This window comes from Poromitra crassiceps (genome assembly GCF_964638095.1).
Source record: "Poromitra crassiceps genome assembly, chromosome: 13".
Lineage (NCBI taxonomy): Eukaryota > Metazoa > Chordata > Actinopteri > Beryciformes > Melamphaidae > Poromitra > Poromitra crassiceps.
The window spans coordinates 30,450,634-30,468,708 of NC_139644.1; the positions used below are offsets into that span (position 1 = coordinate 30,450,634).

Sequence of the window (18,075 nt, forward strand, 5' to 3'; positions counted from 1 at the left end):
AATTGTTTTTTTTATCAGCTCAGAGTACATAGCTGTACGTGCACACCTGTACCAAGGTTCATTTGCAACGGACAATGCATTCCGGAGTTAGGGCGATTTTTGTAAACTAGGCCACTCCCACAAAAGGAAGTTGATTCTATCGCAATGGTGCGGTCTTGCAAAAAAACACGAAATAAGTTCTGTGCGCCACTGCGTGCGCTGGCCAAAAAATTGTGCAGTTTAAGATTGAACAAAAAATACCCATAAAGCATATCATATAAAAAGGACTTGTCATCTAGTGAAAAAGCCCAAAACAGCAAAAAACAACAACAACAAACAAACAAAAAAACACAAACAAAAACACACACATACACAAATAAAGGGGGAAAAAAAACTTTTGATTGAACCTCCAACCGGAGCTGCGGAAAAGTGGGCGGTGGCTGTTGAGCTCTACAGTGAAACCCCTTTAGCCCAAGGTCTACCAGGGGACTAATGTCTTATTCCCTCTTCCACTCCTGTCTGTCTGTGTGCACATGTTTATTTTGTCACTCTCTCACTCTCCTTTGTGTATGTGTGTGTGTGTGTGTGTGTGTGTGTGTGTGTGTGTGTGTGTGTGTGTGTGTGTGTGTGCGTGCGTGTGTGTGTGTGTGCGTGTGTGTGTGTGTATGTATGTGCGTGCATGCGTGCGTGTGTGTGTGTGGTGTATGTGTGTGTGTGTGTGTGTGTGTGTGTGTATGTATGTGCGTGCATGCGTGCGTGTGTGTGTGTGGTGTTTGTGTGTGTGTGTGTGTGTGTGTGTGTGTGTGTGTGTGTGTGTGTGTGTGAGACAAATCACCTGCTCTATCTGGCCACGTCTCTCACACAGCCATGTACTTTTCCATAGTCGTGCTCGTACTTTTCCACTCTCCCAGCAGATACCAGCAGTGGCACATACAATTTATACTGTGAGGTCATGCGCCAAGCCATTTTGGCTCGTGTTCAGCCATTTTGGATCTATGACACGAGTCGGATGGTGAGTGTGTAGTTTAAGGTGTGAATGTGGAGACTTATGATGAGGATTAGATCAACTCTGTATCTGGTTCATTTCAATCAGGAGAGACTAGTGAATGAATAAAATAATATTTATTACAACAGAATGAACGATGCATTACAGAATGTATGAGAATTAGATCTTTTTATAGTCTTTGGCGCCTAGAGACACTACAGGGAGATATTGAGATCGAGGGGCAGCAGTAAGATATGTCCCCCTGTGGAGTCTAGATGCTGGTGGTGGTGGTGGTGATGACACTCCTGAGACTGATGACTCTGATGACTCTGGGTCTGTGAAGACTGGGCGGAGGTGGAGGGAGGCGCGATGACAGCAGCAGGATTTGAGCAGGCCGAAGTGGATAGAAAGAGACATTTAAAAGGACAGCAACCAAGTGATTGGCTAACGATGGAGGTGTATAGCAATGTGATAGGCTTACAATGGAGGTGTGAGGAGGTGTGTGAAGATGTGTCGCTATGCCATTGGATAGATGAGACCGGCTGGCAAACAGCTGATTATTCAATTGATGCCCGGAAGTGACAGGCGCTATTTTGAGCGTGCATGCAGGATGAAATGAGAAGTGATTTGAAGCATGACTATGCAGATTAGTCTTCCTGTCTTGTCACAGAGCAGACCACAGCAAGCAATATACAGGTGAATGTATTGAAATATGCACTCTTTGATATGGCAACTTAATGACAAAACTTCTTCCCAAAGAATATGACATCATTTAAACGTAACAGTAAACAATTGTCTCAAATTGTACCGTTATATTATTTGTCTAAGAGTTAGGGAGAAGATCCCATAGTCTCACTTTTTCCCACGTGGAAGTTGATGGAACATATCCCATATATTTATTTATGAAAAGGGAGTGCCATATGAGTTCCTCCAAGTTTTCACATGGGGGGGTTGGGGGATAACATCCATGTGACACTGTAACAACAAAACATAAGATCTGCCCCTCCCCTCCTCGCTCCCTCCTCCAGGCGTTCAAAGTGGTCTTCGCCAAGCCTACTGGAGAAGATAGCACATCTTCTCACTGTTTTGCAGACACCCTGCGACTTGCATATTATCATAGGCTGTTCTGCTCCCTGACAAATGATAAGTTGAACTCAGCGGGTGTCCATTGGAATGTGAAGCTGACATATTGTTGCCAGGTTTGAAGTAGGGCTGCACGATATGAGGAAAAGCTGCGATGTGCGATAACACTGTTCAATATTGCGATGACGATATGACCTGCGATAAATAAAAAAAATGCTATAAACAAAAATATTAATGGGTAGGGGTGCTCCGATCCGGCTAAGCCACGATCCGATTCCGATTCCTGGGGTCACGATCCGATTCCAGAATCGATTCTCGATTCCAATGATTCTCGATTCCAGAATCTAGAATCGATTCTCAATTATGGTGGAGGTGGGCTGTAGAGGCTTTGTAGCCAGTTCCACTACAAGGCTCCTGAAGGAAGTAGGGATCAGAGGACAGGCCCAACGGAAGGTCATCAAAGAACTTGCCATTGTTGCCGAAAGGAGCAGTCACTGGCTGTGGCTGAAACGAAAGGACACAGCATGGGCTGCAAAATGACCACAAGGAGCAACCATGCAACACAGACCCAGGCCTGATCAGCCTGTGGTGGGCCAGCCTCGGACGAGGGTGTATTGTGATAAAAGGCCGAAACACCCAGTGAGTCTGGGGTACACAACTGACGATGTGTTGTGCTGGTGGCTCCTGGTGGTCATCGCCAGTTCCAACCCCACCAAAGATAACATCTCCAACCCTACTCAAGAAGACATCTCTCAAGTGTTGTGCTGATTTCATCAGGGATTGTAACATCTAGTCCTATTAAGCATTCTTTATATTGCAATAACACACAAAGGTAAATCTAAGACAAAAAATGACAAATGTATTAATGCTGCACTTCAAATTCAACTTCTGAAGTATTACAGTGAGGGCCTAAATTCATTTAGCAATGTGAGTGTGTTAATTTAAGCATACGTATCAGTAAGTGGCACGGGATTCTCAAAGCCTGTGTTGAGGGTCATACGAACAAAAATGTACTCTTGAAGCTAAAAAAAAATCCAAAACCAACAAGTTAATTATTTACATTTTTACTTCAATGTAGAACAGTAATTTCTTACACATGAGATTACTTTTAGCCTTTTAGTCATAACGATTATTGAAAGATATTCCATATTCCAGACTGAAATGTTATAACAGAAGTGGAGTATTGGCCAGAATGACATGAACATTTGGACAATTATTCAGCCGGTATCTTGCATGTTGCGTTCAGGTCCACTGTAAAAAAATAAAAATAAAAAAAAATAACACGTGACTTTTGCGATGTGTTCATCGCGCATTTTCATATCGCGATGACGATGAAAATACGATTAATCGTGCAGCCCTAGTTTGAAGGCAGTCTGTGTTCATGTGATAAAGTATTTAGGTGAAATTCTGTCTGGTCTGATAGAGTGGCTTCTTACCTCTTGCACATTGTTTTAGATTGCAGGGGTTTGGACTTTTGCTGCAAGCAAGCACATTACATTAGCAATGAGTACATCAGATTCAGCTACTGCTTTTTTCACTTATGTAGTATTTTAAACATGAAAGAGTTGCTTAGTGCTACAGTAGACTAGTGACAGGCTTGAAAGCGACAATAATTATAACAATAGAATGAACATGTATGCAGTTCTTGAGAACTTTGAAACTATTGGAGGCATAATCTGTAAGCAAGCCAGAGTAAACTACCAGGGAGAAAATTGTCTTTACCAAAAGTATTATTTATTTTACATTTACAAAAAATCAGTACAAATGATTTAAATCTGGCTTATAGTTAGTCATTAGTGTTGGTAGAGCTGCATCTCACTGTGAACGAAGCCCAGAGAACAAACTGAAACCAGTGTGAATGGAAATGGAAATACCTTCAGCGCATTCCTGTCATAGCGGTGACTTTCATGTTACATAGAGGGGTCAAATGTCAAAGAGGACCAACAAGAAGTGGTCCGAAAGCCCGTGATACCTCCATCTAGAGGCTTGACTTGGCGTCACGCCTATGCTTGCTTGCTGATGAATGCCCGCAGTAGTCCTGACATTCAGATAACACACAACATGCATAACATGTCAATCTTCTCTGACTGACCAGACGGAGAAGCCTCCGCTGCCCGGCGACGAGGACAGAAGCTGGCTGGGCGAGGGCCAGTCGGAGTCCCAGGCGGCGCTGAGACTGGGGGCAGCTGAGACGGATGAGGCGGACCGGCCGGCCTGGGACTCCAAGCTCCAGTACGTGTTGGCGCAGGTGGGCTTCAGCGTGGGCCTGGGCAACGTGTGGAGGTTCCCATACCTTTGCCACCAGAACGGAGGAGGTGAGTGTCTCTCTGAAGAGACGATCTTCAATTTTAACGGGTGGAGTGTCACTGATTGTCGTGATATTACGTCATTAAAATATTTATTTTTTTATTCAATCTGTCTTCCATCCTCAATCCCTCCCCACAGGAGCGTTCATGCTGCTCTATGTTGTCCTTCTGCTGGTGGTGGGGGTTCCTCTCTTCTTTATGGAGCTGGCAGCCGGCCAGTGCATTCGACAAGGCAGCATCGGTGTGTGGAAGCACATCTCCCCCAAGCTGGCAGGCATCGGCTACTCCAGCTGCGTGGTGAGCATTCCATGTACTATTTATTTATTTATTTATTTATTTATTTATTTATTTATTATTTTATTTAATGTGGGACCCAGGAGGGCTGGCCTAGAAGAGCCTCAGGGGCTTACTGACTCACTGACTCACTCACTCACTCACTCACTCACTCACTCCCCATTGTTGAAGCAGGCATGCATGGGTGTTGAGCAGCAGGTGAATGTAATCACCTGTAATCACAATTACATTACATTACATTAGGTCATTTAGCAGACTTACAATATCACATCTTGTCAACAATAGTTGACAACTAGTTGATTACATTCACCGGTGTGTCAACCAAACGCAACAGCCCCTCAAAACAGTGGCAATGCAAAATGGCAATACAACTAAAGCTCATCTAAAACATAAAACATATTCACACAAAAGTGAACGTTTTTGGAGATGATCAGTGATTTATAATAATTGCGGAGATTGTCTACAATATTGGTGATTCTATTGAAAAAGAATAGCTCGGAGCAGCTCATTAAAAAATGAACGTGATCTAGTTCATTTTGGGGGACTGAACTTTTTTTAACCTTTACTTATACAGGGGGAGTCTCACTGACTCTCTTTTTCAGGAGTGACCAGTACAACCACAGTCCGATCTGCTGGCCATTGAGCAGCTCCACTGAAGCGGTTGGGGTTAAGGGCCTTGCTCAAGGGCACCTGGTGGTAATGAGGGCAGGGCAAGCACTGATTTTTCACTTTCCCCACCCAGATTTATCCTGCCGCTTAGTTCAAAATAGTGAACTATGAACGTGAACTAGCTCATTTTAAGCTGGGTGAACTGAACTTTGAGCTAGGTTTTATGTGAACTTGCATAACGCTGAGTGGCAGCAGTCTGGGTCCAGCAACTAGGCTTGCCTGGTCTTGTTTTTTTGTGTTTTTTTTACTTGTTACAGCATCTCATTAAGAAACCATGGTGCTCACTCACTTCCTCTTTGTCACCCTTCTTTATTATAAGCCATACTGTGTGTGTGTGTGTGTGTGTGTGTGTGTGTGTGTGTGTGTGTGTGTGTGTGTGTGTGTGTGTGTGTGTGTGTGTGTGTGTGTGTGTGTGACATTCTGAGACCACTCTGTAATGTGAGAGCGGCTGCACGCCGTAGCGCTGCCGGGATTTATGTGCTGCATGCACGCTGTTGCGTAACAAGTTCCTCCACGGCTCAGAGACAGGGCAAACATAGAGCAGAGCAGAACTTTCTGTACACGTTGCACACACACACACACACACACACACACACACACACACACGCACAGAGACATACACACGTACACTTGGATGACCATACCACATTTGACCACATTAGATTTTTGGGAGGTGCTGACAATTGCCTTATTGTGACTCAATAAAACATCTGATGAGGAGGAATAGGAGGCTTAAAAAAATCCTTTATAATAGTATAAGGCCAAATCCGAAGAGTGAAGAATTCCCTTCCCTTTGTAGCTTACAGTATGTGGCACAAATGCACAGCATCACATTCTAGCTACATTTCAGTTTGGCGTTAAAATAAACAAAGCTGACGTGAAGTCACTGAGTGTTGCTGGTCTCGACTTGTTGATCAGAGATGTTTAACCTTGGCAGAAAGAAACTTTCCCAGGATGCGTGCAGCAGCACACATGCTGCACCTCAAGGACCTGCTATGCAAACAGCGATAGTATGGTACTAATGTTGTGTTAACTCTTTCTTCTCTTGTAGGTCTGTTTTTATGTAGCTCTCTACTACAATGTTATCATTGCATGGAGCCTGTTCTACATGGGGAACTCATTTCAGTACCCTCTGCCCTGGGAGCAGTGTCCCGTCGATGTAGCCACCAATGTCACAGGTACTCACTGTTGTGTGTGTGTGTGTGTGTGTGTGTGTGTGTGTGTGTGTGTGTGTGTGTGTGTGTGTGTGTGTGTGTTTGTGTGTGTGTGTGTGTGTGTGTGTGTGTGTGTGTGTGTGTGTGTGTGTGTGTGTGTGTGTGTGTGTGTGTGTGTGTGTGTGTGTGTGTGTGTGTGTGCGTGCGTGCGCGTGCGTGACCGTGTCCATATGTCTATATACACATTTTGATGATCTAAAGCAAAGCCAATGCTGGTTCTGCCTCTCAGTAGAATGTAGGTCAGGTTAGAATGTAGGAGGGTCTCTATCAAAATAAGTAAAATTCCAAAACAAAAGAACGCAATAACAGAGGACATACTAAGATTGGAGAAGTTTACTTGCCAGCCGAGGATGCATTGGATGGTGACTTGGCTGATCAGAACGAATGGGAAGCTCCAAAATGCATTGTAAGAAAGATGCATCACCTCCAAACAACAGCACAACAGTCTGGTACAGAGCCCATTGAGACACCTGGGAAAACGAGCAGCTGTACATCTTAATTGACATCAGACGTCAAACACACGGTCCATCCCAAACTTCTCTGAGCTTGCTTTCTTGAGAAGTTAATTCTCTCTCAAGACAACTTCTCCACAAGGACCCAAATAGTGGCATCCATTCTTTGTCTGGGAATACACTAGAAATGCTTTTAAAATCCTAACAGATCAGGAACAACAACAATGACTGATTAGTAATATACAGTAGCTACCTAGGCTACGTTTTGGTTGCTAGTTTAGGTTAAAATGTGAACCTGTATCCCCCTGGACTCTTGAGATCCATGTGTTTGTAATAGAGTTACAGATGTGGAATGATAAACGTTCATCCGATTCCCAACGCTTGTATGATTTTCATCTCAGTACACAGCAGTAGAACATAGGTGTACTTGCTCTTCCGGGTAGTTTCCCACCACGAGTATTATATTCAAAAATGAAGTTCCAAACAGCCACTGTGAACATAACGTCTATTCAATCGTTTTCTCTCCCCATCCAATAGTGAAAGAATGTGCAAATAGCTCTCCAACATCGTATTTCTGGTTCCGGAAGGCGCTTGACATCACCAATTCCATTGATGAGTCCGGGGAGTTTAACCCAATCATGACTGGCTGCTTATTGGCTGCGTGGGCAATCGTTGCCTTGGCGATGATCAAGGGAATCAAGTCGTCTGCAAAGGTAAATTAACCTCTCTCCTTTTTTTCACCACATCCTACAAATGAACAAGCAATACTTAACACATATACACACTCTCATAATGCACTTGACTTAACATAATAATTATGGTAGATGCAAAAAATAATAATAATTTATTTTTCTGAACCGTAGGTGATGTACTTTTCCTCAGTCTTTCCCTATGTGGTGCTCTTCATTTTCCTCGTCAGAGGGTTGATGTTGGATGGCGCAATTGAAGGAATCACCTACATGTTTTATCCTAAAGTAAGCACTTTTTTTTCATCATGTGTTACAGTTAGCATTGAATGTGTTTTTTCTCATCTAACATTATCATTACTTTGGCTTTGTTTCACAGTCTAGGGGAACATAACACACACCGTAATGTTATAAATGCACATTGGTGTGGGACTTTGTTTAGCAGTTAAGTTGACAGTTAGTAGTGAAGGCTTTCTACCTGGACCCTAGCTCCTGCCTGTAGCGTTGCCAGCGCTGGTCCACGCCGCTTCTCCAGGTCGGATCTCTTTGGCTGTCTGCCAACCACGCCTAAATTTCACACTGAAAATCACTTAAAGTCCCTGGAAACCAAAATCCACAAAAACCTTCTAACTATTAAATTTAGGGTCTTATGTGAGTAATTGTGTGCCTCAGAAAAGAGAGAGAATTACTTTCAACCCTAACCCCAAAAATCAACACTTTTCTACAAGGTCTGGATTTCCATTCCGGAGCAGATTTCTCAAGACAACAGCATCAACTATAACCTATAAAATAATTTCGACTCAATGTAATTGTGTGTTTCTTTGTTTCTTTGTTTTTTCAGTTGGAAATTTGGGGTGAGGTGCAGGTGTGGCGGCAGGCTGCTACCCAGGTGTTTTTCGCCCTTGGTCTGGGCTACGGCTCTGTCATCGCCTATTCCTCCTACAATCCAATCCACAATAACTGTCACAGAGACGCGCTGATGGTCTCCTGCATCAACTTCATGACCTCTGTGCTGGCGTCGCTCGTCGTCTTCGTTGTGCTGGGATTCCGCGCCAAGAACATCGCTCTGAACTGCATGGCTGAGTACGGATACGTGTGTGTGTGCGTGTGTGTGTGTGTGTGTGTGCGTGCGTGTGCGTGTGCGTGTGTGTGTGTGTGTGCGTGTGTGTGTGTGTGTGTGTGTGTGTAAATTAACTTCAGGTACAAGCAAGGGCTTCTTTCCAGACTCACTATATTGCATAGATGTTTCAGCAATCATACGGGGAGAAATGCTTTATAGAAGAGGATACGATTCTAATTTCTCCTCCAACAGTCAGCTCAATCCAATACAGCCACAAGACATATTCATTATGTTTTGAGTAAGGGGAGAGACTCAGTTTTTCACCTTTTTTTTGTGATCAAATATTTTTGTATTTTCTTTCAGGGGAGCAAGACATTAACATCCATTATATAAGTATATGTAGATACATACATGTGTGGGCATGTAGACACACACAGGCACATAATGCAGGTTTTACCTTGCTCTCCCCTCATAACCTCCCTGTGGCGAACCCCCCCCCCCCCCCCCCCCCGATCTCCTGAGACATTTAACTGTTACAGCTTGATACATCAAATATAAATCATCAAATATATACAGACTGTTACAGCAGCAGCATATTTATATCAAATAATAGACTGCTAAAGCATTATAATAATAAGCAAAAGTAAACAAATATTTCAACCTCTTATATCTTTTATCTTATTATATGCATCAGCCCATTGTATGATAGTGCTCACACTTGCACCATGCATTCTGGCCACCGATAGCTCAATAACAATTATATCAAGATAAGAGTTCAACCACTGCTAAGTGTGTGAGGAGGTTGCCAGCGAAGAGCCAGCATCTTTTTGGCTGCTAACCTGCTAACACCACACGTTTCCCAGGGTATGACAATTGAAAATAACTCAAAAGCATAGCTCTTGGTGAGCATGGAATTACAGTTCCCATCACATCTGATTTCACCTTGAAAAATTTACTAAGCTACCACTATCGCTATTGCTCTCAGGTTCAGCCTGTGCTCTAGTCATTGTTGAAAGGCATTCTGGGAATTGTAGGAAATCACTAGCTCAAGCCGAAGTAGATGAGGGTAGAGGGAAAGTGGGTACACAAAATAAATAACAACACTTACATTGCAAAAACCTTTAGGTTTAGGTTCCTGACATTTGAAATTATTGCCGTCCATAATTAACCACAATATTGGTGTGAGAGCCAGCTCTCAGCAGATGTGATCTTTTTGATGATATATTTTCCTATTTTGACCCTGCCCAGAAATCTTGGTCTTCTAAGTAACATGGCTTCCCATGGAGCTAACCAGCACTGGTGGCCTTGGTTCAACATGACGGACCCCAGCTCAGTGCCCTTAGCTGAATACAGAGAGTGGTACAGTCACTACGGCTCCCTGGTGGGTCCAAACATCACTGACTGCGATCTGGAGAAGGAGATGAACAAGGTAAGCTTGAGAGTGACACTGTAAGTAGATCTACATCATCTGCTGCTTCCTGTATCACTTGCTCAACATTTCCTGTCTAATTCTTCCAAGTCATTTGTGACAGCAGTATCCAACAGTACTACTGAGCAAATAATGATATTGTGTTGAAACAGGATGTCAACTTAACTGGCCAAATAGAGTGTACATCATACTGCTTTATCCAATTCGCTATTTAAGCAATGTTAGTGGAATTAGGTAATTTCACCTTGAAAAATTTACTAAGCTACCACTATCGCTATATTATCGCTATATATATCGCTATATTCCTAAAAGCTCACAGTCTGTAGGTTGCGCCACTTTACACACGCCGTCGCTCTGTACAGGATCTGTGCTTGTTCGTCCCTGGACTTGTGCTGATCAGTTTGCTTCATCTAATCTACTGTTTGTTTGTTATTTGTTCAACCATATTGTTTTGGGAATGTAATTTGTGCATGGAGCGACCAAACATTTGCTTGTTAGCGATCTGTACTTTTCTTTCAGTTGACATTCATATCGAGTTGTTGCTCAGGCATGCTCCTCAGTGTCTTTCACATACTGTGTAGCTCAGTCTCAAACATGCTCTGCACTCCCTCCTCCACCTCCCCCGCCCCCTCTCTGTGCGTGCAGGGCGTTGAGGGGACAGGCTTGGCATTCATAGCCTTCACAGAGGCCATGGCCCTCTTCCCGGCCAGCCCCTTCTGGTCCACACTCTTTTTCCTAATGCTGCTCAATCTGGGCCTCAGCACCATGTTTGGGACCATGCAGGGAATCCTCACGCCTCTCATGGACAGTTTTAGCCTGTTGGGCCGCCACCGGACCCTGCTCACTGGTAACACGCACAAGTGGACGCATGTTCACCTCACCACCGACACCGAGGCATTTAGACATTTTGTTTCTTATAGAGTGGCGCAGGAATGAGTTCTAAACCCGGAAGTTAGCATCGCCTGGTTCCCTCTCTCTCAAAGTCAAATCCCATTGACTTCCAGATGAGGTAAGCCAGCGTGATGTGAACCTCTGTGTTGGCCTGCCCTACAAAAATACATCATTCCTGCATTACTCTATTGCTTTGCTGAGACACTTTGTCCATGTTTGACCAACTGTATCTTGTCCTGATTTTCAAGACTCATATAAAAGTAGTGGTTGTCAGACTTCTTGAAGCCTAAATATATACTGCTAATTCCAATTAACATTATGACTTGCCTGTGTAGCTGGGATGTATTTGTGATATAGTTAGGCTACTTCAAAGTCACAACTATTTCATGCTGTGTTTCCGTTATTTTGTCCTTATCTTGTAGCTCTGATATAGTAAATTGGATTAGATAAGCATCATAACAGAACGTTGACTGCTGTGTTTCAGTGTCGAGCTGTGCTTTGGGGTTCGTGATTGGACTGTTGTTCACCCAGCGCTCGGGCAACTATTTCGTGACCATGTTTGACGACTACTCAGCAACCCTACCATTGATCATTGTGGTAGTCTTCGAAACACTGAGTGTGTCGTGGGTTTATGGAGCAGATCGGTAAGAAACCAATACTTTTGACATGTTTCAGTATGAGTTATTTCTGTATTACTCAATCCTGTTTCAGAATGTTATTATGTAATGCTATAGTGCTATTACTAGTTTCATTGTTTTATTTGGATTCTTATAAAAGATCCATCACATATCCATTTCCCATCACCACAGCTTCCTGGATGACATTGAAATTATGCTGAAATGGCGCCCTCCAGTGGTGTACAAATATCTGTGGAAGTATGTTTGCGTGCTGGCGATGGTTGGTCTCCTGGCTGCCAGTCTGCTGCGCATGGTGTTCAAGAGGCCTACATACACCGCCTGGAATCAGACCACAGTAAGATCCTGGCTGTCATCTTAGACTGCACAATTTCAGAGAGAACAAATGATAGTAATCTCGAAGTGGGCTGCTTTAGCTTACAAAGTAAAATTTTGCACATTGGAACACGTGTGAATAAGTTAGGGGTGGGAATCACTACCATTAATCGTTGTGGTAGTCTTCGAAACACTGAGTGTGGTGTGGGTTTATGGAAGACTGAGTCCAGAAGTAGCACTTAGGTTCATAAGGGGAAAAGTGATGGGATTTCAGAATGGGGATTTCGGTTAAATGCATGGTTAACAAAAGTTTATGGGAGTGGTTATTTTTGTTCAGCAGGATAATCTTCACAAACTGGACTACTTTTATCACTTTTGAAGCTTGAATGCTTGAATTCACACTTTTATTATGCTCAGTTCCAATTAATATGAGATGAGATTTGCATCAAGAATTTACACGTTTATTGGTTTTGTTGTTGCTGTACTGGTTTATGACAGTCCAGCCAGCGTTGGTGAGCATGAATAAAAATAAGTGTCAGTGTGCAGCCTGGAACTACTCCACCGAGTTGGAGACTGACTGTGTGTGTTTGCCTGAACACGAGAGAGCTTCATATGACAGCAGTGCTTCACCAGAAAATGTACTAAATCAATGTGGTTCTGTCATAGTCATCTTTTACATCTTTTCCAAACCACTCTGCTGTCATTTCTTGCTCCAGGAGACAGTACATTTTTATTATTTACATTTCAAACATGAAATGAAGCCGTAAAAACAGAGTGAAAAGCTGAGAAAACCAAACATTACTCCCCAAGCTCTCCTCTGTGCCTGTCCCTCTGACTCTCTCCTCCTCTCTTTAGGGCTCAGAGATGACTCTGCAGTATCCCGGCTGGGCCCTGGGTATGATCGGCCTGCTCATCGTCCTCGCCTGCCTGCCCGTGCCCATCGGCTACGTCCATTCCACGCTGCAGAACCGCGGGCGTCCCGGCGCCCAGCCCGAGGAGGGCGGCGGCCACGAGATGCACCGCGAGATGTACAGCAAGTGCGAATCTACCGAGCAGCTGGACTCCGACGCCAGGCCCAGCCCCTCCGAGGAGGAGGACGCCGCGCCTCGCAGGGCTAGCTTCCTGCAGCTGGGCACCGACCACTACAGGCTCCTCTCGCAGCTGGACGACCCCGAGGATGAGGAGGAGGAAGACACAGGGGTGTGAGCGGTATGCGAGCGGGGAGGTAGCTGTTCATGAAAGGAGGAACTCGTTTTTTAAATGTTGAGCCTCTTGAGTGTGAGAGAGAGACACGGGGACAAGAGATCGCAAGGTGACGCAAGGACGGCTATAAACAGAATTGTTCTTTATCTGAGAAAGACTGTTTGGGGAGCGAATCTCGATAGTGTTGAAATAGCTGGACAAGCCAAAGTAATCCTAATTATTTATATTATTTAAGAAACATTATGGATAGCCAATGTGCTAATGTTCACATAACAAGCAAAACCTTGTTGTGCAGTTATGGAACATGTAGCTCAGTTATGGAATATAGTTATGGAAAATAACGCTCCGATGCCTCAAAGTGGCACTAAACCCATGCTTGTATCAAGGGTTTAAGGGTTTATACACATACCTCTGAAATGACTGACAACTGCCAGATGTGCAGCTTAGTTTCATTTCAAATTTGACTTCACTATTGAAAAACAAATACTGAAAGAAAATGTAGAGGGCATCTAGCAAGCTCTTTCAACTCCTTGAGGAGTTGAAAAAGCTAACTAACTACACCTTAGTTAATTTATTTTCTTGTTGAGACTAGTAGTTCTGGCACCCACGGCTATTGGAAATATATATTTTTCTCAAGAACTTGTGATAAAAAAAAAAACCGTTGATTACACTCAAAAGGAAATGGCTGCTAGATTCAAATGTATGGGAGGCTTCAGGATAGAAGATGAACACCAGACGGATGCTGCCAGTCTTGGCTGTGAGCAGGAGGTTTGTTTACTCTATCAGCCACTTGACAGGAAGTCACATTTGAAGGTCACACTCCAGTTGGCTGGTAAAAAGGTGAAAGTGGCCGGTGAATTTTGGGATGTACCAGCTACAAAAAGATGTCCAGTGTCAGAAGGTTCAGTCAGCGGCTAGGAACTCTTGAAATAATAAGTGGGAGTGGAAAAGTGGGAACAAGTTACAATGTTGCAAAGTCTTTTTTCAGTATCAGTAACTTGGTTATGATGATGATGACTATTTCTTTTATTTTCGTGCCATGCACACACAAAGTGCCCGACCCTCATGGGTTTACAAGACACCAAATGTTACCGTTTCAGTGGTTACAAAGTTCAATACAATTCAATACAACATTTTCATGTCATTACAGGTTACTCAGAGCTCAGTCTTAAACAAAATATTCCACCTTCTCTCCCAGGCCTGACAAATAAAATCTGCTACAAATAAGTTCCTTTTCTGAAACCCAGATCAAGTGTTTCATAGGCATCCAACTCAAAGAAGTCAACATAAATATAGGACATTTTACTAAAGAATGCATCCCTTACTTACATCTTGGTAAGCAGGACAGTAAAACAAAAGGTGGATCTCACTCAATGTCTCCTACTGTAAATCACATGGCAAAGACAGTCCTCCTCTGGAGTGGCATTAAACATGACGCTCTCTAGGACTAATTGTAAAGTTCCTGAATGTAACAGTGCACACAGGGACGTTTGTCTTTTGTTTAAGTTAAACTTCACATCTATGGTTCTAGACTGTAGCTATGTTTTATGAGACAATAAGTTCTTGATTTTTGTTTATGGCATATGTCAACAGACCATTTATATTTATACATAAGAAACATTTTTACTATCCAGCTGGATATCACAAAGTAACCTGTTCTGAAAAAGAAATGGAAAATCTTTCAAAATAAAATAAGGATTTAAATTAATTTGCCCGGGGATGTCCATGCAAAATGTCCCAATTAAATATATTTTTAGTAAGTCTCTGGTCAGACATCCTCATAAGTCTATTCCAAAGTCGAAGCATTTGACCTTTATGCCTGATGTTATAATACTTTCAGTTGTTACATAATGAAAGCTGCAAAGATAGAAACATGGTGCCTCTCATAAGTAAATGTTGTCCTGTATGTTTCAGTCTGGTTGTCGACTGAAGACACATTTCCTGATCTTTGATTCTTTTTCATTCACCAGAATCCAGAATGTTCAATGTTCAAGGAAATGAAGGGGTGTTTATGTGCCAAATTGCTGACTGAGTTTATAACTCGGCAGCACTTTCTGGGTGACAGAAATATAATCTGGGCTCATCACAACAGTGATAATTGCCTGATGATAGAGGTCATTTTAGATTTGGATCCCAATAACTTTTGAGTCCAAAGACAGGGTTTGTCACATGTTTGTCAACAGCTTACAATAATACCTGCACCTCGTGAGTCTAATACATTATTGATGATAAAAGTAAGTAAAGTTTAACATTAACCTCGGTAGTCTCTTTGAAGAGAAAAATTATCAGATTAATTAAATAATTCCATAATTTATCAACTGCTAATCACAGTAATGTGGCTGAAATCACTTTGATGCTCCCCTGATTAAAATAAAAGAAAGAACCCTGGACATTTTGTAAAACCCCAGCAGTTTGTCATGTCCAGCATGGCAGACTTTCCACAACCTTCGTGAATGTTCAACCAAAATTTAATATTTAGAAATGTTCTCACTTTATCCCATTCTGCAATATGACTGTTGATCCAGGGCTGCTGTATCTATACTATGTCTTTGAAAATAACTAATTTGCTGATTTGATTCATTTGTAAATAGCAATGTAACTGATCTACTTTGGCACAGAAGCTGTTGCCTAAAAAAATGTGGAAATTATAATCCTCAAAGGGCAGCTTATCTGTATCCCCTTTGCAAACTTGCTGGTGTCAAAAAACTATTAGTGTAGGCCTAAGTTATAATGTATGATGTATAATTACTGACAACAATATGCTATTTTTGCTGTATTTTAAGCTGTAGCTCAAAGATGGATTTGCATGTAAACCATTCTGATTTTTTTTCGAACAACTGTGATTCTCCTGTATGCTTGTGTAGCCAGTAGGAGGTGCTCTTCCCCTCTGGTTTGAATGGTCTGATGAATAATCTCCCCAATGCCCCAGGGCAGAGAGAGGGACTCTTGTCCTGTGAGCGAGCACCGTCCTTCGGATGAGACGTTAAACCGAGGTCCTGGCTCTCTGTGGTCATTCAAGATCCCATCGGCACTCTTCACAAGAGTAGGAGTGTTCCCAAACAGGCCTTCCTTCCATCATGGCCACATAATCATCTCTCAGATACTTAATTGGTAGGCTACATTCAGTCCTCAATGCTCCTCCGTGATAGCTGATGTGTGGTGAGCGTTCTGGCACAAACTGGCTGCCGTGCATCACCCAGGTGGGTGCTACACATTGTTGGTAGATGATTTGAGTTACCTCCCATGATATGTGAAGCACTTTGAGTATCTAGAAAGGCGATATATAAGTCTAATCAATTATTATTATTTCCGTGTGTGTGTAGATGTTTTTGTCCTAAGTGCTTGGAGGAGAGCTGCTGACATGACAGTATGATATGACCTAATAGCGTGTGTTATATTTGTATATCTTTTTACCTCATAAGACCGCAGCAATGTCTTTACATTTGTCTACAAGTGTTCAGTTTATCTGCATTTCATCTGGAGACATGTTTGGTTTGAGCCCACTGCAAATGGACTCCCATGCAGAGAGGGAATTGCATGGGACATGGGCTGAAATAAACCTCTAGATGGCAGCACCCACTGACTGTGCATTTCTTGGTGGAGAGGAATTTCACACAGGCTCAGCTCATAAACTATGACGGAATACGGCCATTGTATGGTATAATATGAAAAAAAAATCTTTCTTCTCTTTTTCTGAGATTTAAGTCAGAAATGTAAGCGGGGGGGGGGGGGCTAATTTGAGAGGGGAGAGAGATTAAACTTAGAAATTTCCTTAAGGTCTCAACTCAGGTTTTTGACTGAGTGTTGTTCAAGTGGTTATATTTTGGGTATTGTAGGGTCTATCTCTTATTTAGTCAAGCAGCAGAAATTACATAAAAATCACAAGATGTATCTGTTTATTGGGATACATTAAAATTCTATACTAAAATACTGAATGTTCAGATGGCTCCTGGCTGAATTGTGTTAAAAAAAAACGTTACCAAAACTGGCTCTTTGAGACAGGTTTTGCTCTGCCTGCATGTGACAGTTTTCTACGGATCTGTATGCTGCTCCAGGGTTTTTAGAAGCCTCAGTCGGAGTCGGGACTCGGGACAATTAAGTTCCCTCTCTAAATTGAAAGAGATTTCAATGCTGGTGCAAGTAATTGGGATGTGATATTATTAGCCTACTGTTACAATCAAATAGCCAACATGCTATGCTCTCAGATGCTCACACTTTTAGGTTTTGTTTTAGTGAAGAATGGTGTCCTCAGAGGTTTTTTTTCTGTCTTTTTAAAATTTGACAATTTTAAGTCCCTTCAAGATGGCTATATCAACTGGATTTTAGAGTGTTGGCTGAACTTTGAGTCCATTTCCTGAGCTGTCTTAAGACAAATTAAATTATCTGTCACTGTGAAAATACATGCGTTCAGGACAGCAGGATCATGGTATATTTTTCCCGGGTCCACTCTGCACCCTAAACTATAATGGAACTAGAAATTAAATAAAAACTGTTGTTTTAATGGATCTGAAAAATATATGAGAAAAGAAAAGAAAAGGGGAATATAGGCCAGTCTACATTTATAATGACGCGGCCTACATAGGACTACATGCATTAGGTAGGCGTTCCCCAAGGCCAGTAGAATTGTTCATGCTCATCCTCAGCCAGCTTAATTAATAGTGATCATTGTGGGTGGGAAAACTACACCTATAGGGTCTGTTCACTGAGCATAAAAGAGAAGAGTGGTGCGGGCATGCAGAATTGAGAGAGAGAAAGTGAGAGAGAGGGGGAGGAGAGAGAGAGAGAGATAGGGCGGAGAGAGAGAGAGAGGCAGGGCAGGGGGACGCGCGGCGGCGGGACTCCAGCACACCGGGCCGGGTCAGGGAGCTGAGAGG

The 18,075-nt window shown here is 42.8% G+C and overlaps 1 protein-coding gene across 1 annotated transcript; it reads left to right on the top strand.

Annotated features, from left to right (window-relative positions):
* Window positions 1–2,602: 2,602 nt before the first annotated feature.
* slc6a16a (solute carrier family 6 member 16a) lies at window positions 2,603–13,601 on the top strand (the record flags this gene model as incomplete). The annotated part of the gene is made up of 12 exons (XM_083650026.1): window positions 2,603–2,803; window positions 4,143–4,362; window positions 4,493–4,650; window positions 6,368–6,494; window positions 7,520–7,695; window positions 7,846–7,956; window positions 8,510–8,751; window positions 9,977–10,157; window positions 10,803–11,004; window positions 11,533–11,692; window positions 11,858–12,020; window positions 12,854–13,601. 12 exons carry the CDS (start codon window positions 2,603–2,605, stop codon window positions 13,202–13,204), a joined length of 2,292 nt encoding a protein of 763 aa, XP_083506152.1. The 3' UTR covers window positions 13,205–13,601.
* Window positions 13,602–18,075: the final 4,474 nt, after the last annotated feature.